The following is a 27,530-nucleotide window of genomic DNA, read 5'->3' as shown; positions in this document are numbered from 1 at the left end:
AGCAATAGAAGACCTGAAATAGTCTCAGGGTTGGAATTATAACACAGAAACCTGTACTTGAACAAGAATTAAATAAACATTATATTAAAAAAAAAAGAAATAGTCTCCTATATTTATTCACATATTTACTATTCCTGGCTCCTCATTCCTTGCTATGAATTTGAATTTCTGTCTGGTGCCATTTCCCTACAGCCTGAAAAATGGCCTTTTGACAGTTTTCATAGTTCAGTTCTGCTAGCAATGTTATTTTCTCAAGTTTATGTATCTAAAAATAATGTTCACTTTGCCTTATTTTTGAGGGATATTTTTGCTGGATATAGAATCCTGGGCTCATTTTTCTTTTCCCTTTCAGCAAGATATTATGTATTGTGTTCTGGTTTATATTATTTCTAGTGAGAAGTCAGATACTATTATTATTTTCCATTGTGTCTAGGGTCAGATAATTTTTATATAAAGGGTAAAATAGTTAATATTTTAGATTTTGTTAGATACATTTAGCCTATGTCACCTAATATTTTTTACAACTCTTTAAAAATATAAAAAACATTCTTAGTTTGCAAGGTACATGGAAAATAGGTCTTAGCTAGATTGGTCCTGTAGGGTACAGTTTGCTGATTCCCACAAGATGTAATATGCCTTTTTTCCCTCTAGTTATTGTAAGATTTTTGTCTTTCTTTTTTTATATGTAGCAATTTGTCCATGATGTGCTTGTGTACTTTTCTTTGTGTTCATTCTCCTTGGGGTCTCTTAAACTTCTAGTCTGATGTTTTCCACCAAATTTGGGAAATGTTTTACAACTCTTTCTTCAAATAAATTATGTTCTATCTGTCTTTGGGACTCTAGTTCATATGTATTGTATTGCTTAATATTGTCCATAACTCAATGGGATTTTGTTATTTTTTTAACCTTTCTTTACTCTGTGTTCTATAGATTACATAGCTTCTATTTATATCATTTTAAATTCACTCATTTTTTTCTTCTGTGGTCTACAATCTACTCTTACCCAATAAATGAACATTTTATTTCATACATTATACTTTTCAGTTAAGAATTTTCATTTTGATTATTTTTTATAGTTTCCGTTTTTATCCTGATATTCTCTTCCTCCATTATGACCATATTTTCCTTTAAGTACTCAAGATGATGTTTCTGTTAAGTCCTAAAACATAAGTTTTAGCTGCTTTAAAGTCCTCGTGTGGTAATTCCAACATTTGGATAACTTTGGGATGGATTTCTATCATCTATTTTTCTTTTACTATGAGTCACAATTTCTGTTTTTTTTCAAGTATAGTAATTCCCTATCTATTCAGGGAATTTTGAATGACACTTTGAGGAGATTCTGGATTCTGTTACATTCCATTGAGCAGTGTTAATTTTTGTTCAAGCCGGCAATTTCTTTACCTGGCCTCAAAGTCCAAATGCTGTGTCTTCTGTGGTTGGTGGTCAGACACTGGAATCTCCACTTAGTACTTTTAGCCATCCAGCTACTCCCTTCCACATTTGCACCCTAAACCACTTCCCCATGCATGAGTGATTCAGACAACAGCCAAAGGTTGGAATAGAACTTGTAATAAGCAGATTCGCAGCTGCCCTCTCTCAGCCCTTTTCTTGCCATGATTTCTAACACTCCCTCACTCTTTTGGCCCACTGGCAGTCTCAAACCAATGTTTCTACTTCACCCCTCAAACTAATAATATTTCTACTTTCTGTTTGAATTCCGTTCACCTATATGCCACAGCCAAAGAGTAAGAGTGCCATCAGCCAAAAAGCTGCAGCTGCATGAACACAAATTGCACAGTTTGGCTCCCTCTTACAAGGCTCAACTCCCATCCAGTTTCTGCCTGCTTTTGGCATTCCCTGGTATTTTCAATTTTTAAAAAATATTTTCAAAATTTGTAATTTTCATCTGTGGCAAAGTCAGGCTGATATAAATTAAATATTTTATTTAAACATTGTTCTTATTTTTCAATTTAAATATGAAATTCTGAAATCACTTTTCCCTATAAAACTAGAGATATTGCTTCATTATCTTCTACTATTTAGTCTAATAAAAAAGTCTAAAGCCAGACTATTTTTTCATCCTTTATAGTTAATTTTTGGAATTTTGCTTTTGCTTTTGCTTTTTTGTTTAGATGTTTCCAAGATTTTTAATTGGTATTTAAAATTGAAAAATGTCACCAAAACATATTGTGATATCAATATCAATTTTTACAAGTTTTTGCCATTGCCAAAATTTAGTTAGAAGTCTTGGATTTCCCTCAGCTCTATGACAGACCAAGTCAAGGTCTTTGCCAAATATTTCAAGTGAGACATGGAAACTTGCACGGCCAGACTGAAGAGCAGGGGAAAGTACCAGCGTTACAGATATTTAATCAACAAGTTTTATTCCAGCTATGGAAGGTATCCCTCACACTGAGGAAAGAAAAATCTCTAGAGAAAGGCTTCTTACCCTGTTTTCTGATTGTTTTCATGTGGTAGACTATGGCAAACTGAATGTCTTCTGCTGCAGCATAGAAACTGAACATATATAGGGACCAATTAAATAAATAAGTAAAAGATCACTACAAGCTGCTCATTTGCTAAATGTTGCATAAACCAAGAAGAGTTTTCTAGTAAGGAGCAAAAGCTGGAAGGGCCCTGGGAGTTAGGCTAAAAACACGACATTGAGTCCCTAGGAAAGACCACTGTTTTTGACACTACATTTTAGCCCTGTCAGGGGCTGACCATTCTACCAGGTGCTCCTGAGCTCTAGAGGCAAAATTGACCTTGAGTAAAGGGCTTCTCAGTGGGTTCTTAACATTTCAACACAGTGTTTGCTTTTTCAAGTAAGTTTCTGCCAGGGGGAATGGGTGTCTCTCCAGACCTCCTCCTGTGTGCTTTCCCTTCGTATGGTAAAGTATATTTAGTATCAAAGACCTTAGAGATTTTGGCCCTATTTCATAGGTTTCAAATACAGTATCAATTTTTGTATTTATCTTTTGGTGCTGATGCATATTTTCTATTTATACTTTACAGTTTTTTTTTTATTGAGAGCTGGGAGAAAGATTAAAGTGGCTGTGTCCTTTTAGGTTGGTTTTTATTATTATATTTTACTCAAACATGCAGGAAAGTATTGAGACTATTTTTCATATGCAATAAAAATTTGCACTTTTTGATACTTTCTTTTCAAGTCTTTTACTCACAGATCTTTTGTACCATTCCTAAGTCTGTCCCACTCTCCCCTGAGCTAATGACTGGAGTTCTGTTTTTGTCCTGTAACATATAATACTGTTCTTTTTTCTATAACATATGATATTGTTTTTATGTTCTCTATATAAGTAGCATGATATTATTTTATAGTTTAATATTTAACTATACTCAACTTTCAATAATTACAAATACTCAGATATTACCCAATATTTTTGAATACCAGGAGAACATAGCAAAGGTACTCCATAGTTTGTAGAGACGTAGAAAAAGTTTTTCTCTTCCAGGAAATACTACTTAGAAGCCTTTACCTCAATTACATTTGTCCCAAATTTTTCTTTTCTTCTTTTTGAATAATTTTTTATTCTTGTTCAAGTACAGTTGTCTCCATTTTCCCTCCACTACTCCTACCCGCTCCACCCACCCCCTCCTCCCACCCTCAAACCTAGCCCCTTTGGCTTAGTCCATATATCCTTCAGACGTCACTGTTATTTCAATATCCATTTTATGCAGTCTAAATGAAGAATTTTTCTAGGTTGTGAACTACCATGATTAAAAATTTAATACTGTATGTATAATAAAATGATCATTTTTGTTTGAAAAAACATAAAAATTATTTTTGCTTCTAATACAATTGATTTTTATATTAATGGAAAATCTTTATAAAATGTATCATTTCATTTACAGGTAAATATTTTCAAAATCTTTTGATGTTTGACTCTAAAACATGACTAGATTTTTCTATTTATTGATGAGGTTATCTAAGCCTGGGCATCAGGTCAGATGTTTAATAATATTTCTTTTCATATGCTGCTCATAATTAAATTTTAATGATTTATCTTTAATGGGTAAATCTTCCACTTGAGCCATATACTTGATAAGGTGTGTTAAGTTAATAAAGCCTTATTAGTAATATTCCTATGTGACAGTTTATTATCATTTATAAAATGAAACAACTTAAGCATAATATAATTTTGTAACTTGTCTAAATTCACATAACTGGTAAGTGATGGGTATGAATTCTAAGCCAGTAAATTCTGGCGTTAGAGTCTGAACTTTTAATCACTTCCTATATAGCCTCTCAGTTACTTAATTTTATAGGCATGTAAATACATTAAGGCTTATATTTTTCATCATAGGATAATAGTTGTAATTTATGAGAACTATCATAGCCTCAATCCTTCACTTATGACTAATATGAGTGAGTTTTTAATTCTTTTCTGAGATCAAATATTAATGGGTGAGAAGAAAGGAGGAAAAATGTTAGTAGAAGTGCCAAAAAGGGACAGGACTCGGAAAAACTCACTTGCTTCCCGCTGTTGTATATGGAGTACTCTAGAAATAGTGAGCAGTGGTTTGGAGAATTAAAGCCTACCTTCTGAGGCCAGGGTGGTCCGGAGGTGCAGAGACAGCAGAGCAGTGGAATTTCCGGTCCTGTTAAAGAAATTGAGCCTCCACTGGGGAAGCCCAGGTTTGCTCCACAACATTGTTTCCCGTTGGGGAACTAGAAGGGCAGGTATACCATTTCAAACAGGCAAAGATTACTTATAAGGTTTTTCTCCATAAAGTAAATGTTTCTGCAAATTTCTGCTTATGTTGTGACTTCTAGGAAATCTGTTTAAGGTAGAAATCTGTTCAAACCTGTGTGTTTATTTGAGCTTTGAGTCTTTTATATTTCTCTAGGGCCCCTTTTAATTGTTGTATTGTATTTTTTTCATTACCATTTAGTCCCCTTATAACCCCCTCCACACCTCAATCACCACACTGTTGTCCATGCCCATGATTTCTTTTTCCTTTTTGCTCAACCTTTCCACCCCCTAACTTCCTCTACCTTAGCTGCCATCCTGTTCTACATCTATGAGTCTCTCTTTATTTTGCTTATTATTTAGTTTTTTATTAGATTCTGTAAGTGAATGAAATCATATGGCATTTTTCTTTCTCTGACTGGCTTATTTCACTTAGCATAATATTCTCTAGGTCTATCCATACTGTTCCAAAAGAGAATTTTTCTTTTTATGGCCAAGTAGTATTCCACTATTTAAATGTCCCATAGTTGTTTTATCCACTCATCTACTGATGGACACTTAGGCTCTGAGTTTTTATGTTAGTGATCAGTGATTGCCTGTCTACATAGTGGTTCAGAGGTCCAGGCTATTCCATCTTCTGGGGTCAGCCGTTATAGGACCCCATAGTTATTAAAGTAATTTGCATCAGGAGAAAAAAAGAGGAATAAATGTACACTTTTAAAAGTCTTGGCTCAGAAGTTATCCACATCACTTAAAATCCAGCAAGCCATAAGTGAGAACAAGCCATGGATATGCCTAGACGTGAAGAGGGCTGGCAAATAAAAACTGGCTGGGAAGCTGCTACATGGTGACAACTCTATACAATGGGAGAGGAAGTACACATTTTGGACAGCTAGGAGTCTGTACTACAGACATACAATTAAAGAAGGGTACAGTAACCCTTGTGTATGAAGTGCGTTTGCTATAGCTGATAATGACATTTGGGCTGTTAGACAGAAATTTGGGGGAATTTACATCCACCACTATGATCTTACAGTTTTTCAGTACTTAAAGACTCCCCCAATAAGTCAGTACTAACAAATATGAGTTTTTATTGTGGTGTTAAAGAAGTGTGTCAATGTTTAGGAAATCTGCATAAGTCACTGAACCAATATTTTCCAAATGACCAATGCATTGCATTAAAAATAATTATACATGGATTTCAGAAAATGTGACCGCTGAGCAGATTTTAGTGTAACAGAGGACACAAAGCACAGTGATGTGGTTTCAAATTCCACACCGCTACACACCATTAAGAAACTACAACCATTGAGAAACTACAACTTCTCAACTATTTCTCACCTTCTCAACTACAACTTCCACACCGCTACACACCATTAAGAAGCTACACCATTGAGAAACTACAACTTCTCAACTATTTCTCACCTTCTCAACTACAACTACAACTTCCACACTGCTACACACCAGTAAGAAACTACAACCATTGAGAAACTACAACTTCTCAAGCTTTGAAGTATAGTAAAAAATATTCAGTTATATGGAAAGGCTATTAAAATATTCCTTTTTCCAATGACTGGTCTGTGTGATACGGGATTTTCTTTATATACTTCAAAAATCACATCCCAACAGAAGTAGGTACCGCCACTCACCTGCTTCCTGCTCTCATATGTAAGAGATTTTTTAAGTGGGAAGCAATGTTACTCCTCTCAAATCTTTTTTCTTGGAAATAGTACTTTTTCAAAAAATATGCTGTTTATATTTGCATGAAATGGATTTATTGCTGATATTTTTAATGAACTAATAAATGCTTAAGATTTATCAGTTTTAATTTCTAGTATATGAAATACTAATAGGGACAAAAACCATATAAACAAAAGTTCTTTGGTGTCTTCAGTTATTATTAAGACAATTCAGTCCCTGAGACTGAACAGTTTGAGAACCATGATCCTATAGGAAATTGCTGTGAATGGGCCTGGCCCGTGGCATCTGAGAACTACCATATCCTGCCTTACAGTGTCGCAGTTTCTGTGTTGCTTATCTCCAAGCTGGACTCAGTCATCACTGTGAAGAAACCCCCACACATAAAACTCAGATCATTTATTTACTCAGGACATAAGTATGTTTGGATTTGAAGGGGTTTTTTTGTTTGTTTTTTTACAGATTCTAATGTTTTCTCAGGTCTGATATTTAACTTGCACATAAAAGACTTGAATGTCCGTAAGCATGTCATATAACCCCCCTTAGCCTTATTTTTCCTCCCCCCCAAATGAGGTGATTAGAATAGCTTTTTCTATATTCCTTTTGTCTAACATTTTCCCCCTATAACTTGTATCTGTATGTGCTGAATAATCTTCCAAAGTGGTTGTTGACTGTTGAGGTGGTATTAGCAACAGGGACTGGTGGCTTAGATTTGTTATTTTAGAGCTTTTACCCTCTATAGTTCTCTCCCTATCTCTGCCTTTGTGAGTGTTAACACCTTCATCTGTGCACTGTAGGAACGCCAAGGCAGGTCAAGTGCACACCCTGGGTAAACATGAGTATACTCTCATATACATGCGTGTGTGCACATGTGGCTTTTCAGGAATAAAATGATTCATGCTCCGTGTATACTGATGTCTCAGAATTGCTTCTTCTAACCCAAAACATATTTAAACCCTATTTTTTTCTTCTCGACATTCGAGATGCTTGCTTTCATCTGGAACTAACTCTTCTCCATAATTTTAAACTAAGAGAACTTTCCATTTTTGTTTTAACGAAGTAAACAGACAGCAGGTAGTTAAAATTTGCCTTCCAAACAAAATGGCATATCTCCCTTTTTAGGACTGGGATGTAAGCAGTTACTGAATGCAAGTATCTGGAATGACTCAGGATTTACAAGCCCGCTTCCCTTAACCAGTATTGTTAGATTATTTACAAGACTAGGATTTTTTTTTACATTTTTTATTGTTATTCAAGTACAGTCATCTCCATTTTCTCCCCACCACTCCCCCCCCAAGCCCAACCATCCCCACTGAAATAAGCCAGGCCGTGAAAGACAAGACTAGTTTTAATGCTCATTTCTCTTCTTATGGTACAACACCATATAACCTTTTAAACTCAGATGAAGATCTTTTAAAAAATATTTCTATACCTTTTCCCTAATTTTGAAACCAAATTTTTCCTTTTTATCTGGACTTTAAGGTTAAATATTAGTGGGCTCCATAATTTTTTATAAACTATAGTTTAAACCACAAGCAAATTTTAAAATCTTTATAATCAGTTAACATGTAGCTTTTAAGTACCTATGTGCAAATTACTGCACACAGTGCTGTGGGAAGATAAAAATTTAAAAAAAGATAGATAGTAGTTACTCATACACAAGTTCAAGTTGATATTTAACAATAAACATGTTCCAGAAATAAAGTATTAGCCAGATGGATGAGCTAGTTACACTTTAATTTATACCTCTGTCATTTTGCTATCACTTCACTGTTACCAATGCTTAGAGACAACTAAAAATGAAACCTTAAAACTTGGCAATAAGGTAGCGCTCTGAAAATTAAGCCAGAAAAATCTCAGCATTGTGCTTTTCATTATGCATCATTGGGAAAAAAATAAGAAATTTGAATGACTAAAGAGTGAAGAAACTCCCAAGACACTTGATGGCCAGAGATAGAAATTCCTGATCTGGTAGTAATTTAAAAGTTGTATTATTATATTGTTATTGGTTGTACTTTACACTGTATGGAGAAAGACTATATATACACGAGGGCAGACAACATGTGGCAGGTGATAGAGGTGGCCCAAGGAAACAGAGACTGGCAGTGTGTCTACAGAACTCTCCAGATTTGATCTTCATGAACTTGGTTTCATAATAATTTAGATAATATATCTTTTAAAACTATTTTATCTCTCTTTACTTTGATGCAATGCTCACCAAGCAACTTTCTAATTACTAATTTAGCTTCCAAGATAATTTTTGGTAGTCTTCCATAGGGTGACCTGCAAATCCCTGCCCCAGATATGTTGGTCACTGTTGGTGGCAGTGGTCAGAGGGGCTGGATAGCATAAAAAAAGCAAAGAATTTTATTGTATTATAAAATGCATTAATATACTCTATTGGGTGTCATGAAAATGTCATGAGAAGTGAATAACAAGAATTATAATACTTCTGAGAATCACTAGTTTAAACAAAACATTTGTAACTACATTTGTATTGTGCTTAAACATTGACATAACGCTTTGTAGTAAGGTATGCTCATTATTCTGTTACTGACCTGGAAGTGGTTTATCCATCTATTTACTGAATACTTACTGAGTACTAACTTTGTGCCAGATGCTGCTAAAGGTACTTTGAGATGTGCAAGGGAGCAAAACAGATAATATCCTTTCTCTGTAAAATGAATGGCCTAGTGCTGTGATAAACACAATGGACTCAGGAAACTTAATGGTTTTTACTGAGCAGTGAGACAATTGGACAGGTAAGATGGAGCCAATTGTTTAAAAGTTTTGGATGCCATTTTAAGGAATTTAAATCCAATAGGATATAAAGAGCCAACATGTGTTCTTCAAGTGGCAACTGAAATGGCCAGAGTCACATTTTAGAAAGATCAAGGAATTAGGTAGCATCTGAGATGAGAAGGAACTTGAGACAGAAGAATGATCAGGGAACAATGGCTAACCTCTAGACATGAGTCTAGACACTCATGAAGTTGTAGAAGAACCAAGAAACATGCATCTGAGATATTGAGAAAGAAGAAGCTAGCCGAGTTTTGGTGATATTAGATAGTCAAAGGGAAGCAGAGGCAAGAATAAAAGCTGACCAAATTTTGAGCATAAATATCAGCAAGAATATTTATCCACTCCTATGTACTGTTGGTTAAAATACATATTTAGAAAAGTTTTCTGAAAATCAGTTTTTCAAATTGCACTTTGAAAAGAATTTTGGTCCGATATTTCTATTTCTTATAATCATCTTAAAGAAATAATCAGAAATGTAAATAAGCATTTAGAAAAGATACATACTTATGTTAGTGAAAAATTTGAAACAACCAAAATAACCAGCCACAGAAGACCAGTTTAATAAAGAAGAGTAAAGTAGAAGCCCTCTCATCTAGTCTAGAAGATACATTAATTTGTTGATTAATAGAAACATTTTATTAAAATGGGGAATCATTAAATTAATATCTACATGCCTTAAAATTTTTATCTCAAACATTACATACATCCATCTGTCAATTTCTGATACAAGGTTATGGCCTTTCCTCTGAATATGAGTCTAATAATTATATTGCCCACTAAATAATATCTTCAATGTCTAGTTTGAATTTCTTTAAATGGACTGAGATTTCGATATCTACCAAGCAATCTAAGTATAAACTCTATATTTTTATTATTCTTTTCCTGTTGTCTTCCCATACCTAATTTAATAGTTAAGTTTTTAATCACTTAACTTTGTTCATTACCACAGCATAAGCCACTCGAAGAACTTTGGCTTGTTTTAAGTAATGTGGAAAATAATTGCAGTTTTAAACACAAGAATTGCATTATCTGAAATTTAACTTAACAGAATCAAACTGGCTGCTCTGTCTGAGAACTAACTGTGGGGTGTGTGCAGGGGAGGGGCGACTTTGTGGGCTTTGTACTCCATGGTCGTTCCAATGCACTCTGTTTAGTGTACCCATTTCTTTTTAGCCTGAGTCATGAAGAGCAAAAATATGAAGGCATCTAAGAAAACTAGGGATCCAAAAAGCACTGAAGACTTTAGAATCATATTAGAAAGTATGGAATTAGGTAGGAAGCAGCATAAGTCTTAGGGTGTTTAAGGGAGAAACATGGATGAAGAACTAGATATAGTTCCTAAAGAGACTTCCCCCTCCCTGCCCCATGTAGCCAAAGGCTCTCCAATGCATAGTCTAATTAGAATTCCCTGGGAAGTTTTAGAAACACCATTGCCTGGGCTGCATCCAGGATACACTGATGCAGCTGACCTGGGTGTTGGGGAGCCTAGACATCATTTTTTTAAAATCCCAGTATAATTCCGGTATATGTCTGGCAATAAAATTAATTATTTTCAAGTCTTTAGGGGTCTTCTTATCCTCAGATAGTCTTGGGCAACTAGTGATTGATTGCCTCCACCATCCAAACTCGCTTTGGTTTGAGGAATGTATGAGGAATGTATGATGAGGAATGTTGGCATGTATGATCTTTCTGTCTTGAGACAGGGCAGTAGAGGGGAGGATGATCTGCAGGTTGGCTCTGAAGGCAAGGGCATTTTCTTCGTGTGGAGGCAAAGTAATATGGTTAGTTTTACAGCTCTATTAGGACTCGGAGGAGGCACAGCTGAAGCTACTAGGCAGTCCAGAACTGTAGTTCAATTTTTTTCTCAGAGAACGAACCATACAGTATCCCTCAGGGAAGGATCGAGAATGTTGTCACAGAATATACCTAGTTCTTTCTCTGCTGAATGGCTCACCACGGAAAGCCATGAATTGCTCCTATTAGGCACTAAAGAGTCCTGTGTGGCAGTGGCCTTAAAACCATCCAGTTTGTGACTTAAAATGGCCTCCAATGATCCCTGCTTTCTAGTAATTGTGTCTGTATGTAATTTCCTACCTTTGAGTGTAGCAGAAGTGATGGAACATTGCCTTCAAGATTAGGTTATAAACATACAGTGGCTCCCCTTTGGGGCGTACTCTCTCATTCTCTCTGATCACTTGCTTTATGGGAAACAAATTGCCATGTTTTAAGTTATGCTATTGAGAGGCCCATGTGCTGGGGAAGTGATGTTTCAAGCCGGCAGCCAGTGAGGATCTAAGGGGGATCCCTGTATGAGTTGAACATTGAGATTATCATGGATATCTGTGGGCCTGGCCAACATCTTGACTGCAGCCTTGTAAAAGATTGTAACTAGTGACACCTAGTGAGAACATGCCCAGGTTCCTGAGCACATAAACTATGGGGTAATAAATAGTTGCTGTTTAAGCCACTAACTTAAAATAATGTGTTGTTACAACAATAGATAACTAAGGCTTGCTGGATTGATCAAGAGAAAGGTCTGCCATCTTCAAGCTAAACATTATTATTCAGCTCACATTTAATCATTAGAATATAAATGTGCATAGCTCTTCATAAATATAATAATGAGGATTTAGAAACTGAAATCAAGCAACAATCAGAAAGTAAAAAAAAATAATAAGAGCCATCTTCTCAGGTGAGAGTAAATACAGGTATTATTGGGAAGAAAGTAGGACTTTATTATTTCTAGCTTCCTGTTAAATCTCCTCAACTCAAAGTAATAAATTTTCTTGACAAACCATTCAAAGTAAGAGGATAAGTGGGACCATATGTGAACCTAAAGAAACATCACCTTCATTGAAAACAGCTGTTTAGTTGAATAAATATAGAAGTAAAATAGAGTAGCCTGACAACAATGCTGAAACAGACATTGAGTTTTAATGAACTATTTTATGTTAAGATACACTAATCAAAGAGGCCAATTAAATATCCTCTGAAAACTCTGTTTTGGAGTGATCATGGAAGTGGGTAAGGCTGATGATCGTCTGGTACCCACAGGTAGTCACAATGACCTCCATCTATTCTGATAAATCTGTGGTATACAAGGTGTGTCCAGAAAAAATCCAGCGATTGTTAATATAACAAGAACTCTGCACAACATCCACATAACCTGGAGCCAAGGAGACTGGACTGGAATGCCCTTGTGTGAACAATGACAACTTCACTGTACTAGTCAGCGAAGGTGGTAGATGCAATTGAGTGAGCATGCATACTGGGTGGCCATAGCATCCAAAATGACTGAGCAAATAGAGCAATGAATTTTCATGAAATTTTGTGTTAAGCTTGAACATGCCTCTGTGGAAACTATTAGGATGATTCGGAAGGCCACAGCTATGGGCAACCAGTGCTTGGCAGCTTCATCACAATAACACGCCTGCTCATGCTGATGCTCATGCTGCTCATGCTGCTCATGTCTCGAATAGTTTTTTAGTGGAACATTAAATCACCCAGGTGATGCAGTCCCCCTATAGCCCAGATTTGGCACCCTGTGACTTCTGGCTTTTCCCCAAACTAAAATTAGCTTTGAAAAGGAAGAGATTTCAGACCATCAATCACTGAGATTCAGGAAAATACAATGGGGCAGCTGATGGCTGTTGGGAGAACTATGTGAGGTCCCAAGGTGACTACTTTGAAGGGGACTGAGGCATCATTGTCCTATGTACAAAGTTTCTTTTATCTTGTATCTTCTTCAATAAATGTCTCTATTTTTCATAGTACATGGCTGGATACCTTCTGGACAGTCCTCATATTCTGATTGACCATTAACCACTCATGCTACATAGTTACATATTTTTAATATTGCCTTTGTTCTTAGTGAACTTTAAATAACATTTTGGTTTTCTTTAACCAAAGAGATTTCTTTAATCTGTGTGTAAATTGGACTATGAGAGGGTACAAATCTCTTGTGTTGTATTCATGCTCAAGTATATGGCACTAGGGTAGTGGTATAAATGAAGCTACATGATAAACCTTGTACATCTTTCTGATGCATAACTTTTACTCACTGTTGTCAATATCACATTAAAACAACATAAATGTATTATGAAATAAAATCTAAAAATTACATGTGTCTTAAGAGAGAGGATGTATTTTTAAAAAATTATGTGTTTGATGGGTTACCTTAGACTCTTGTCTCTACCTCTGTTACTGGCATTTCAGTAGAAAATTGTGAGAGGCACTGATTTAGGATATTTGTCGTTATGGAGTTGCTTTTACTACAGTTGTTCCCGTTGTCCATCCTTGTGTTCTTTGTCACTCTGCAGAACCAAAAGTGCAACTCCAGGGAAAGAAAGTAAGAATTTATCTGTAGCATGTCTGCTCTTCTATCAAGTTGAATTTATAGCCAACTCAAAGGCTGACAATTTATATTTCAGCTTTTTTATGTGAAAATATTCTAATTCACTAAGTGCATTGAATGTAACTTCTTGCCCTGGCCAGCGTGGCTCAGTTGGTTGGAGCATTGACCCACAAACTGAACAGACTGTGGGTTCCAGTCCCAGTCAGGGCACATACCTACCTTGCAAATTTGGTTCCCAGTCAGGGTACATGGGAGAGACGACCTATTGATGTTTCTCTTTCACAGGGTGTTTTTCTACCTGTCTCAGCCTCCTTTCCCCTCTCTCTAAAATTAATAAGCATTTCCTCAGGTGAGGATTAAAACAAGAATCTTTATTACTTCTGTTACTAACAACTTATAGTCTTAATTTTTTCTTCCTAATTATTGGAAACCTATGTATTTAACAATATTCTCTTTGAAAGACTGTTCTAATAAAAGGTTAATCTGTTTCTATGGATATTGTGCACAATGCTCTCCATTTGCAAATAAAGAGGTGCATGTAAGCATTGAATGGGAATTAGGATTATAAATTGCATCATATTTTCATTCTTTTGGGAAAGATCATCACAGTATGGACTAATCAATTGTGTATGAAGTGAATTGCCAAAATATGTCGTGTTTGCATGCAAAATAAAAGATCATATCTCAAAGGATTTCTTTAAATGAGATCACTGAATAGTAATCCCAACAGTCTAAAAGTAGGAAGCACATGCTAAATGCCCTAGATTCTTGTGGCAAATTTCTACCTAAGCAGTTATATGACTTTGGGTGTATCACAATCTTCATTTCCTGGTCTGCATATGAGTAAGAGTTACTTAGGCTCCTTGCTGTTCTAAGATTCTAGAATTCTAAGCATATGTAACTGGTGCAGATTTTCTAAAATTTGCATGATCAATGTAAAAAATGGTGGACAAATAATTAAAAGTGTTTCTAGAAATACTACCAGATTGGAATTACTGCTAAATATTGGTTTGTTGAATTCAGCATTGCTGTATACCTTGATCATAGCTTCATAGTCAAAGAATATTAGGCCCTAACAAACTTGTATCCTGCATGCATATATACTATTTATGCTTAAATTTCATATAATGTTTCACCCTAATTTTTGACTCCTTGAACAACCAAAAGAAGAACAATAACAAATTTAAAAAGAAAAAAAATGAGAACTGCCAGAAAATCAAACTGTATGGAAGTCTGACAACCAAGGAGTTAAAGAAGAAACATTTATTCGGACCAGTAGGAGGGGCAGAGAAGATGCATATCAAGGCAGCAGCTAGAGGACCAAGTGGGCAAGAGGGCAGCTGGTGGATCAGGCAGTTCCGTATTTGCATGCAGATAAACCAGAAGGAACAACTGGGGAGCGAGACAGACTGTGCAAACCAGGATTTCGGTGTGGGAATATAAAGCCTCAGAGCCTCTGACTATAAAAATCTGTGGTGGTTGCGGCAGTGGGATAAAATCCTAGCCTCACAGGAGAGTTCATTAGAGAGATCCACAGGTTTCTAAAATGTACTCAAACACACCCACCTGGGAATCAGCACCAGAAGGGCCCAATGTGCTTGTGGGTAGTGGGGGAAGTGACTGAAACCTGGAAGAGAGCTGAGCAAGCAACACTGTTCCCTCTCAGACCCCTCCCCCACCTACAGCACCACAACACGATGATGTGGGTTGTCCTGCAAGTTAGAGAAAAAAGTGAAGGCTATGCAAAGTGAAATAAAGAAAAATATACAGGAAACCAACAGTGAAGGGAAGGAAATGAACTGGACTCAAATGAATGATTTGGAGCAGGAAGAAGAAATAAACACTCAACCAGAACAGAATGAATAAATAAGAATTCAAAAAATGAGGAGAGGCTTAGGAAGCTCCGGGACAACTTTAAACATTCCAACATCCAAATCATGGGGGTGCCAGAAGGAAAAGAGGAAGAACAAGAAATTGAAAACCCATTGGAAAAAGGAATGAAGAAGTTCCCCAATCTGGCAAAGGAAAAGACTTTTAGGAAGTCCAGGAAGCCCAGAAAGTCCCAAAGAAGTTGGACACAAGGAAGCACACACCAAGGCACATCGTAATTACATTACCCAAGATTAAAGGTAAGGACAGAATCGTAAAAGCAGCAAGAGAAAGGGAGACAGTTACCTACAAAGGAGTTCCCATAAGACTGTCAGCTGATTTCTCAAAAGAGACCTTACAGGCAAGAAGGGGCTGGAAAGAAGTATTCCAAGTCATGAAAGGCAAGGATCTATATCCAAGATTACTCTACCCATCAAAGGTATCATTTGAAATGGAAGGGCAGATAAAGTGCTTTCCAGATAAGATCAAGTTATAGGAGTTAACCATCACCAAGCCCTTATTATATGAAATGTTAAAGGGACTTATCTAAGAAAAAGAAGATGATAAAAAATATGAACAGTAAAATGATAATAAACTCACAACTATCAACAACTGAACCTAAAAAAAGACAAAAACAAAAATAAACAAAGCAGACAACTAAAACAGGAACAGAATCACAGAAATGGAGATAATGTAGAGGGTTATCAGCAGGGAAGGGGAGTGGGAAGACTGGGGGAAAAGGTACAGGAAATAAGCATAAATGGTAGGTACAAAATAGACAGGGGGAGGTTATGAACAGTGTAGGAAATGGAGAAGCCAAAGAACTGATATGTATGACCCATGGACATGAACTAAGGGGAGAAATGGTGGGGGAGGAGGAATAAAGGGAGAAAAAATGGAAAAACTGTAATAGCACAATAAAATATATTTTTAAAAAGTAAAAATAATAAAAATGAAGTAAAATTTATCTAATTATGAATTTTCTTTTATATTCAAATAGCGAATCAATCTGTATAAAAATTGACTATGGACAGACATTCTACTAGGTACTAAGGATATAAATATGAAAAACATAGGTCCTCTTTTACCCTCACACATTCACAAGACTCCATTCACAGAAGCCTGATTCAGGAACCTAGTCCAGTAAGGCCCTTGAGTCAGGTAACAGTGAAAAATATCACGGCACCTCCCCAGAGTATGTCTGAGAAAGAGCATTCTTTCTAGCTTCTTGCAGCCTGTCATGTAGGTGAGCACAAGAAATTCAATTGAATCTGTTATTTCTATTCATTTAGCCATTTCATGTAACTCTCCTATAAATGCATTACCAAATAATATTTATATAAAACAAAGGATATTGAATGACAAGCATTTTTAATTTAAAACCATCATGGTGAGCATATCAATAGTATAATTTGGATAAATGTTTACCTCCTATTAATGAATATATAAAATACTACCAAAATCTGCCAATGGAAGACTTACGTGTACATTTACTTTTCTGATAAGCACATTATCTATAGCCTTTTTGATATCGAGGGCTTTAAACCCTGCTTTGGGCATTGTGCTCTTGCCATCTAACAGGGAAACAACTTTCGATGCTGCCATACTCTGAATATCAAGATTTCTAGAGATTAGAAAGATTATACTAACTTTAAATATGTATGTTTTGAAAATACGATACAACGGATAGACTCAGATGTACTCGAACTTTAAATTCTGTAAGTTCTTTTAACTTACATGATTCAGTTTTAATTGACAAGAGTATGTGGCAAACCATATTTCACATGTTTGCGTTGTTCCCTGTGAGACATCGATTGTAAGAATTGCTGCAGGCTGTCGTTTTTGTCTGTCGCCCAGGGTTTGCTGGCTCCAGCGTTGTGTACTGGACCCAGTGTCGGTCACGAGGAGCAGGGGGGTTGCAGTTAAGCCACGCTGTTTTGTTATTGCTTTAGAATTAAAAGCATATGAAACAGAGACAGCTTATTAAGATTGTTTTTTATAAATAACATAAACTTAACAAAACAATAAAGTTCATATACAACTTAAAATAGAGTTTAATGCTATAACCACCGAAAAAGCATGATTATTTGTGGGAAAAACATTATTAAAAGCCATATTCCTGAATATGAATTATACAAAAGATAGATTATATTACTTGAATTTTAAATTTTAGGGATTATGAAATGTTATTTTGTGGCAAGTGAGATGAAATACAGTATTATCATCATTATTGCTATTTATACACAAGATTTTTGAAAATACCCTTGTAGCAATATCCTTCCAATTTGAGCAGCACTATGAATTTTGTTTCTGTTAATAAGCACAACAAATATTCTAATCTTATACTTTTATAAAACAATTTGATTTAATTTCGTAATAGAATTTTTGAGAGAATACTTCGTCTTTTCTGATCAGTGTTTGAATGAACTATGACTTTTTACTAGAAAGCATTTCAAATACTGCTCATCTTCCATAGTTAGCGTTGGCTTGATTATCTGACAAGTCATTCCAGCAGCCTTCAGGTCTGACACATCTTATATAACATCATCTGCATTATTATTATTATAGCAGCCATTTAATAAGCAGATAGGAATATTTAAATAATCATTATCAGATAATCAAATCTAACATACTCTTAAGGGTAAATTAACTTAGGAAAAAACATTACTATTACTAACATCATGATTGTACAACCAGTTTTACAATTTTTTACAACTTTTAGTTACTAAATCTGATTTTTGTGTTTATTTTTCAAATCTTTTTTTTAATGCAGTCTCTTAAAATAAACATAAATCGCAAGTCCAGCTTGATCAGTTTTTCAGTAGTTTTCCAGCCTTTCTTGGTTACTTAAAAAAAAAAAAAAGAAAGAGAAAAGGAAAGGAAAGAAGAGAAGAGAAAAGAAAACAGTCCACTTAAGAAATCTCCCTGCTGGAATTGGTTTCTTATATACCATATATGATTAGGTTATTGCCATAGGAAGAAAGTGAGCTGTTTTTTGTTCTTTCTTCGTTTTTCTCCCTCTTACAGGAACCCCCTTTTGATTTAAGGCAACAAACATTTCTCCTCCACTGTGTGTCCATTTAGCTGATGCATATGTGTTGTAATGGTTTTCCAGAATTAATTCTTTGAAGTTGCAATCTTCATTGCATTCTTTCTGTTAAAACAACAAACAAACGACATTATCCAAATGATTTTTAGAGGGACTCAATTAAACAAAGAGAAAGCAGTATATTTAGTAGAACTAAAACATATATGAAGTGGGTGTAATGAAGTTAATTAGATATAGGTTCGCATATTTGCAAAAATAAATGACATCTTAATGTTTTCTTAAAAACAGATAAAATGATACACATTTGGTTATGCAACAGATTTGCAAACATGTGGCTTTTGCAGTCAGTTGCTACTGTTCTATAATATTAGGAGCTATTTCCCCTTAATTAGCAGCTCTCATGTTACCATGCCCAAGTCACTCAATCCCTGACTACTGAGACTTGGATATAATTAGCACAGCTTCAGCCTCCCTCAGCTGAAAGACGTATTTCACAACCACTCTCCATTTTCTACACTGCCTGCAGTAGTGATGGAAAATGAAAAGTTAATTTCTTTGTTCATCGACCCAACTACTCATTCATTCCTTTGGTTAAACCTATGTTTTTATGTGATTAGCTTGTGCCAGGTACTGTGCCTAGCCGTGGGAATACAAAGGTCAATTTTTTTTTTCTGTGGGATGAACTGTTACATATTTCACATTGTAGTGAAGTGGGGACAATGGGAATGCTTGTAGTTCAAAGCCCATGATTTTGAGATTGATGTTGATAAACAAACTTTTAAATTTTTCCCAAGAATTTTTATGTCAGCAATGTGCAAATTGGGTAAACTTTAACAAAAAGCACTTTACTGGTTATAGACAGAAATTTTAGATTTTAGGTTTTAAGTATCTAAAATGCACATGGAATGTTAGAACTGGAAGAATCCTTAGAGATTAGTTTAACTCAATTTCCAACCAAAGTCCAGAGAACTAAGCAATTTGTCCACTCACTAAAAAAAACATTTTTCTTAATGCTTGAATACAAAATATTATAATAAAAATCATTAAATTATATAGTTAGAGAGAAATTAATTCCATTTTACTCTTTAGAGAGGAAAGATGTTCTTGAAAAAGTGAGTTTGAAAAATTAAGGCTAAGCTATTGATTATTAATACCTTTGCATAGAGTTTCCCTTCCTTGTTCATTGCAAGAAAATATTCACTCTCCACCCCTTTGATTGCCACAATTCCAACCTCCACTGTCCTGATTTCCATGATATCTGCAAGGAATCACAGAAAGATATGTCAGTTATTTATTCAGCTTTGCAGGTTATGCAAGAATGACCATTTGTCTTTATTTCTGTCTTACTGGGAAGTTTTTAAGATTATTAATGTGATTATTTAATTAGCCTGAGCCCCCTTTAACACATGCACACAAACACCAGATTACTAGTTCTTACTAAGTATGTGCAAACTACTGATTTTTTTATTTTGTGGAAAAATATATCTGGATTGAAGTGAATAGTTACATATTTCAGCGTAGCTTTCTCTTCTCTAGAGTTACATTTCTTTTTAAAATTAATTTATTTATTTTTATTGTTGTTCAAGTACAGTGTCTCCATTCCCCACCACCCCACTCATCCCCACCTTCCACCCTTGATCCTACCCCCTTTGGCTTTGTACATTTCTAATTTACGAGAATAATAGCAATAACAATAATAGCTAAGGTTTAGTGAACTCATACCACGTGTTAGGAATTGCTCCAGTGCTTGTGTGTTAACGCATCTACTTATCACCAAGACTGTGGAGACATATGCTCTTGTTATACCCAGTTTACAGATCAAGAAACTTAGGCATAGAGCAATTTAGAAATTTGCCCAAATTCTCTTAGCTGGTAAGTGGCAGAGGTAGTATTTGAACCCAAATAGTCTGTCTCTTAATCATAATGTAAGACTATAAAAGTACATGATAAGCTAATACCCTAACTTTTCTACTTAAACTTTGTCTTAAAAATTAGTGCTAACAGAGTATCTCTTGAATATACTGACATTGAATAAAAATGTGGTTAAATCCATTGTAAATGATGGTAAACAGATCCTAGCCTTCCAAAAATTAAGAGTCAGTTTTTTAATACATGAAGAGAACTTAAAACCAAATTATGAATCCTCCTCATATGTTATTTTATAAATCTGTACCTTTCCAATTGATTGTCTCATCTTTGTTGAAATTAGTTTTACAAAACAGGTATTGTAGTTACCACAAGATTGTTAACCTCTTATTTTTATCATATATCTTTTACTTGTGTGCTATATTTTAATGGCTCATACTAAATACAAAAACCTTAAGAAATGTTTTAAATTGACTTTGGAATTGAAAGTTTAGTGAACATTTTTGGGTCATTGCTGTTAATGATACTTTCAACATGAAGCTGGAAACAAGGGCATTTCCTGAGCCTCGCACAATACAAAGAAAATTCCAAGTGAACATTATCTGCACACATTGAGACTCCAAAAGCTGTTTTCTAAGATATTCATTTAATTGAAGGAAAATCGGACATTTTACTCCATGTCTTTACTTTATTCTCTGACTTATTCTTTTCACTTCAGTTTTCCTGTTTGGGGGACAAAATCGTCACCCCCTTCACTGAGACGGATGCAGCCTAGTTAATATGTGTCATCTGCCGCACACATGCGCTGCGTCCAGAAGCCGTTTGCCAGTCTCCTACACTCGGCCCTTGTCAGGGCTCCAGATGAGCATTCTGCAGCTGTTCATCTAGACTAAGGGTCTACAAGGAAAATGCAAAAAAATTGATATTAATCTTTTTAAGTGTTTATGAAGCATTGTCAGAATGCATAGTACTGTACTGTAATTTTAGGGTACAAATTAAGAAAAATAGCCCTGGTTTCTGAATTCCAGAAGTTAAAAATCTAATATAAGCAGCAAACACATCTGTACATATACCTTAAGTGAAAGAGAAAAAAATTGTTTTGGAAAACACAGCCCTGAAGAGGAGGCTAAGGGAAATTCTAGCAATAGTTTGCAAACATAGGAAGGCTGGGACGCTGATGAGGTTGCGCAGCATTTGGCAAATGTTCCCTGAGAGCCAGTTCGGTGCCAGGTTGGTTCAGAGACAAACCAGCCAGCCCTCTGGGAGCACTCTGTCTGGTGACTAGCCCTTCTTGTGCTCGCCGAAGGAATACCAATGGGAAATAATTTACTATGCCACAGAGTCTGATTAGGTTACACGTGTCCTAATAGAATGAATCATACTGAAGGAATTCACCACTTTAACATACTCATATTTGCAATGCCTTCAAAATGGAGTAAATACATCTATTTAAAGACATGGAATAGTTGGTTTCTAAACATCTTACCACTGTAAAATGATATGAAGTCAATGTTTTCTTTATTTTCAAGTCCATTTACTCCTGCTTTTCCTCTCTTTGTTCAATATTACATATTTTTCTTAGATAGAAAGAAGAGTACTGATAAATAGGCTTAGGCTGTCTCTCATACTCAGTTGTAATTAGGGAATGGAATCTGTAATGTTCGCTGACTTGTCTTTAATAGGCCAGCTGTCCAGACAGTGTAACTGTTGATAGAGGCACTGCTAATTATGAAATGTAGACATCTTCCATTTCGGGTCTAGTCATGACAGTATGTTCATATTGTCCCACTTCCAAACCTTTGGTCCCGATTCCCTGCCTGTCCATTGTTCATTTTATCTTTATTGCCCTCTAACAAGAGTCACCACTTAATAAGTGATGCACATTGTTCATTGTACTCCTCCCCATATTGGGGTACAGACTATCAAAGAACTTTAGGTTTTAACAACCCAGTTCAGAAGGGCACTATCTGAACCAATAAATTATCAAAATAGATACACAGATGGCAAATAAGCACATGAAAAGGTTCAATCTTTAAAGATTCTTCCCTTACCTAGCATTACAATACTCAAAACGATAAGGTTCCTAATTCAGGGATGTTCTTAATTGTTTGATGTCTTTAAAAAATATCTTTCACTAGGAAATCAACAGATTTAAACGTAGAATGTCTGGAAGAGCAGTAAGTAGTGTCAGAATCAATCACTTCTCAACCCTGACTTTGTAAGTATGTTTTCCCCCTTTTTATTCAAGAAAAACCCAGAATGAGAAAACTAACGTTTAAGTACAGAACAGGGAAGCGATGTTCCTACACATTCACAGAGACCTGCAGAATTCACTGAGTAAGCTTATGGTACCCTGCCCTCCAAACCACAAGCCAGGCAGTCGCTGAAAAAATATGATGCAAAAATACATAGCATGCCAATATTAAGTTAGCTGTTCAACCAAGAAAGTTAATTGTACACGTTTTTCAGTCCTACTGTGTGTCCTTGCCTCGTAGAAGACAAATAGAAAATTTGTCTTTTTGTTGGTCTGGATTTATATTTAAGAGAAGATTATGTGTATAAAGAACATAATAAATTTGTTTCCAATAAATTTGTTTCCATATTGCATGGGTGCATCAAGTTGTTAATGACCGTGGTGGCATAATGATCAAGTTCAAAAAATAAATAGATAAAAGAAAAAGATCATCTCACATAGCAGAACATGAAAAATGAGACATGTCAAGTAAATTGGCATTTAGCTTTGTTAGCAATACGTTTGTTAACAATATTGTCAACCATAGTATTAATCCATTACTTAGTATGTCACCAGTACAAACTAGGGAAAGTGCCCAAAAGGACTTTCCTGAATTTATTTTTGTGATTAATTTCTGCTAAAGCCATACGAGTTTACCTAAACCATTTTGCTTACTTGTTTTTTAAACCTGATTCACACTTGCAATGAGGAATGAGTAACCTTTGTATACCTCCCTGTTACTTTTTTAAGGAGCTATCTGGCATCTATTTCCAGCATTTAAGGTGTTCCCCTAATTTATTTCAAAAATTAATGCCAGTTCTTTGTTTTTATTACCAACATGATTTATGATTCTAAAGTGTTTTAATGTTCCTGATTTAAAATTTTTATTTTATTAATTTTATCTTAGATCAGTTTTAGATTCACAGCAAAATTGAGGGGCAGGTGCAGAGACCACCCCCACACCCTGCCCCCAACACATGCACATGCCCCCCGTTGCCAGCATTCCTCACCAGAGGGGCATTTGTTACAGCTGGTGCACCTGCACTGCCACATCACGGTCACCCAGAGCCTGTCACTGACGTTATGGTTTACTCTTGGCAGTACACGTTCTATTGGTTTAGACATGTACCTGTCATTATCGTATCAAATAGAGTAATTTTATTGCCCTAAAAATCTTCAGTGTTCTGCCTTTTCATCCCTCTCCTCATACCCAACCCCTGGCAACCACTGATCTTTCACTGTCTCCATAGTTTTGCTTTTCCCAGAACATTACATAGTTGGAAACATACAGTATGTAGCCTTTTTAGAATGACTTCTCTCACTTAGTCATATGCATTTAAGGTTCCTCTATGTCTTTTCATGAATTGATAGCAGAAAAAATTTTTTCATATCTCATCACACAGAAGTCACCCCACCCCAGTTCCTTGAATATTTCTTTTCCCTGAACGTTTTAAGCTTTATATTTAAAAGTTTGGAAGGGGTACATATTAATATGTATGTGCCAGCATGATAAATAAAAATGATTTTAAAGTTGAAAATAAGTGGAGACAATTGTTTAATGGTTATTAGGCCAACCAGTACACTGAAGTTTATCCTTAACCATTTTATTTTTTAAAGATTTTATTTATTTTTAGACAGAGGGCAAAGGAGGGAGAGAGGAAAAGAAACATCAATGTGTGGTTACTTCTTGCATGGCCCGTACTGGGAATCTGTCCAACAACCCAGGCACGTGCCCTGACTGGGTATTGAACCAGTGACCCTTTGGTTCGCAGGCTGACTCTCAATGCACTGAGCCACACCAGCTGGGGATGTCCTTGACCATTTTAAATATACTTTCCTGGGCACATTAACTAAGAATTGGTATCAACAAAGAAAAAAAACCATTTTTAATGTTAAATAACTTGTGATTTTCTCTCAAGCTTGGATTATTGAGTGGGAAATCTTAACTCTTATATATTTAAATTACATTTAAGACTACAGATTCCATTTATTATTCCATTAAAGTATATACAAAAAAATACAGCCAGTATATCCAAAAAAACCTCTTCAAACTTAACAATAAGAAAACCAGCAACCCAGGTAAAAAGTGGGCAAAAGTGAGCAGATGCTCCATGAAAGAAGATATCCAATGGCAAATAAGCATCTGAGAATCTGCCCAACATCATATGTCATTATGGGATTGAAAAGTAAAACAACAATGAGATATTACTGTACAACTATTAGAATGACTAAAATCTTAAAACCTGACAACACCATATGCAGAAAAGGATAGAGAGCAACCGGAACTCTCATTCATTTATTTTTTTACCTGAATGAATTTTATTTTTAAAATTATTTTATTGTTGTTCCATTACAGTTGTCTGCATTAACTCCCCACTACTTCCCTCCACCCCAGCTAAATACACCTCACTCCCCTGCTCCCACACCCCCCTCTTGGTTTTGTCCATGTGTCCTTGGTAGTTGTTCCTGAAAACCCTTCCCCCCATCATCCTCTCCCACCTCCCCTCTGATTACTGTCACATTGTTCTTAATTTCAGTGTCTCTGGTTATATTTTGCTTGCTTTTTTCTTTTGTTTATTAGGTTCCAGTTAAATGTGAGATCATTTGGTATTTGTCTTTCACTGCCTGGCTTATTTTACTTAGCATAATGTTCTCCAGTTCCATCCATGCTTATCGCAAAGAGTAGGAGCTCCTTCTTTCTTTCTGCTGGGTAGTATTCCATTGTGTCAATGTATCATAGTTTTTCGATCCACTCATTTACTAATGGGCACTTAGGTTTCTTCCAGCACTTGGCTATTGTAAATTGTGCTGCTATGAACATTGGGTGCATAGGTTCTTTTGGATTGGTGTTTCAGGGTTCTTACAGAACTCTCATTCATTGTTAGTGGAAATGCAAATGGTACAGCCACTTTGGAAAACAGTTCATCGGTTTAATAAGGAACACTAAGCATACTATTATCATGCAATCCAGCAGTACTGCCCTTGGGTGTTTACTCAATTGATTTGAAAACGCATATCCACACAAAAACCTGAACCTGAAGGTTTACAGCAGAGTTTTATTTATAATTGTCAAAACTGAAAGCAAACAAATGTTCTTCAGTATGTGAATGGATAAACAAATTGTGGTAAGTCATACTTTGGAATATTTTTAAGCAACAAAAGGAAAAGAACTATCCAGCCAAAAAAAAAAGACACATGGAAGAACCTTAAAAGCATATTGCTAAAAGAAAGAAATCAGTCTGAAAGTTTATATACTATAAGATTTCAACTGTGTGACATTCTGGAAAGGGTTAAACTATGTCAACAATAAAAAGATCAATGGTTGCCAGGGGATTGGGGAAAAGTGAGAAGGGATGGAGATGTGAAGAACAGGATTTTTAAGGCAGTGAAACTTTTGTGTGATACTGTAATAGTGGATACATGATGTTATTTTTGCACTTGTCTAAACTCATAGAACTACGTAAGGCAAAGAGTAAACTTCAGTGTAAACTATGGACATAATTAACAATATATATCATAATAGGCTCATCAACTTTAACAAGTTTACCACATTAATGCAAGATGTTGATAATAGACAAACTGTGAGGGGAGTTTGGGGTGTAATGGGAACTACTATCAACTCAATTTTCAGTAAATCTAAAACTGTTCTAAAAGCAGTCTATTAGTTAAAAATACAGACTAGATTTTAATTAACAACTTAATATGACTGAGTGTGTGAGACACTGTTTATACTGGCATTTTTTATGACTTATCCTTTTCCCGAATATGCAGCACATCTGGGGTTTGTTATTAGTTACTGTCAGTGTGTCTTCAGTGATGGAATGAGATCTGCCTACCACGGTGATGACTTCTCTTTGTGAAATATGGGCAGTTATAAGGAGTAAGGCTATAATGCAAACCTGCTTGGGAGGTGTAGGAAATACGAATATTCTACATACAGACCACTCCTACACTTGTACATGTGTGGTGTGTCTCAGGTGCATTGGGATGGAAAAATAGCTGAGGTCCAGTCATATTTTAGAAAACCGATCTGATTAATTGTGATGTCATCAAAATGTATGGACAGGAATGAAATATTTATCAAAATTTGGTTAGAATTTTTTCTTCATACAGAAAAAGAAAATGAATGATACCCAGCAGTATATGCCAATTGCTAAAAAGAATAGGGTTGAAGTCACTTCAACAGAAATTCAGAAGAAAGCGGTGTTGCGTATCCTAGGAGATCAGGGGAGGATTTGAGGCACACAGAAAGCTTGAATGAGACCTTGAAAAATGGGTAAGGTTGAAATAGGTGAAATGGAAGCATAGGATGGGAACACCACTCTAATTGCAAGAGAAAAGTATATGTAAGACCATTTAGGCAGAGATTCCAAATTCATGTTCAGAAGATTGAAACTACAGATGTCTGGAGTAGGAAGTACATCTAAGTAGTAAGAGAAGGCAGTGAAGGAGTTACAGCTCCATTGTTTAGGGCCTTTATTGTCAGGTTAAGGAAGTGTATCTTTTACTTACAGACAATGCAGAGTCACTGGAAGTTTGAAATTTGAAAATGTCAGGATATAAATTGTATTTTAGGAAAATGAATTGGAGGTGCAGTGCAGCTAAGAAGAGAACATCACAAGAACTATGCAAGCCCAGTTTTCTTCCTATGCCAGTGCCGTCAGCCGATGTTCACATCGACCTATAGCCCATATGAAGAAAGCCCTTTGAAATCTTCAACAACTTTTAAGAGTATAAAGGAGTCTCAGGACTAAAAAGTTTGAATAGCTTTTCTAAATTAATTCTATTTTTCTTGTCTGTTTAGTTGTAGTTTGACTGTACTTCATATATTGTGCCCTTATAGTGATGAATTGAGTATCTTTAGCTATTTTATAGAACTCTCTATATACATGGGCTTAAAAATTAAAATTCCATGGCACAGCATACAGAAATGCTCCATGTGCTCCA

The 27,530-nt window shown here is 35.6% G+C and overlaps 1 protein-coding gene across 1 annotated transcript in view; it reads right to left on the bottom strand.

The window, feature by feature from the left end:
• Nucleotides 1–16,789: 16,789 nt before the first annotated feature.
• FGF7 (fibroblast growth factor 7) overlaps nt 16,790–27,530 on the bottom strand; it is a 68,452-nt gene continuing 57,711 nt past the window's right edge. The window contains exons 3-4 of the mRNA XM_037054602.1: nt 19,639–19,742; nt 16,790–18,589 (exon numbers count right to left, since the gene is read on the bottom strand). Coding sequence (XP_036910497.1) covers nt 18,395–18,589; nt 19,639–19,742 — 299 coding nt within the window. The 3' untranslated portion in view covers nt 16,790–18,394. The remainder of the gene's footprint in view (nt 18,590–19,638; nt 19,743–27,530) is intronic.

The sequence above is a fragment of the Sturnira hondurensis genome, unplaced genomic scaffold (assembly GCF_014824575.4).
Source record: "Sturnira hondurensis isolate 20B ecotype Veracruz unplaced genomic scaffold, ASM1482457v3 Scaffold0008196, whole genome shotgun sequence".
NCBI lineage: Eukaryota > Metazoa > Chordata > Mammalia > Chiroptera > Phyllostomidae > Sturnira > Sturnira hondurensis.
Note: the sequence above shows the minus strand (reverse complement) of the source record. Positions and strands in the feature narration are given on the sequence as shown.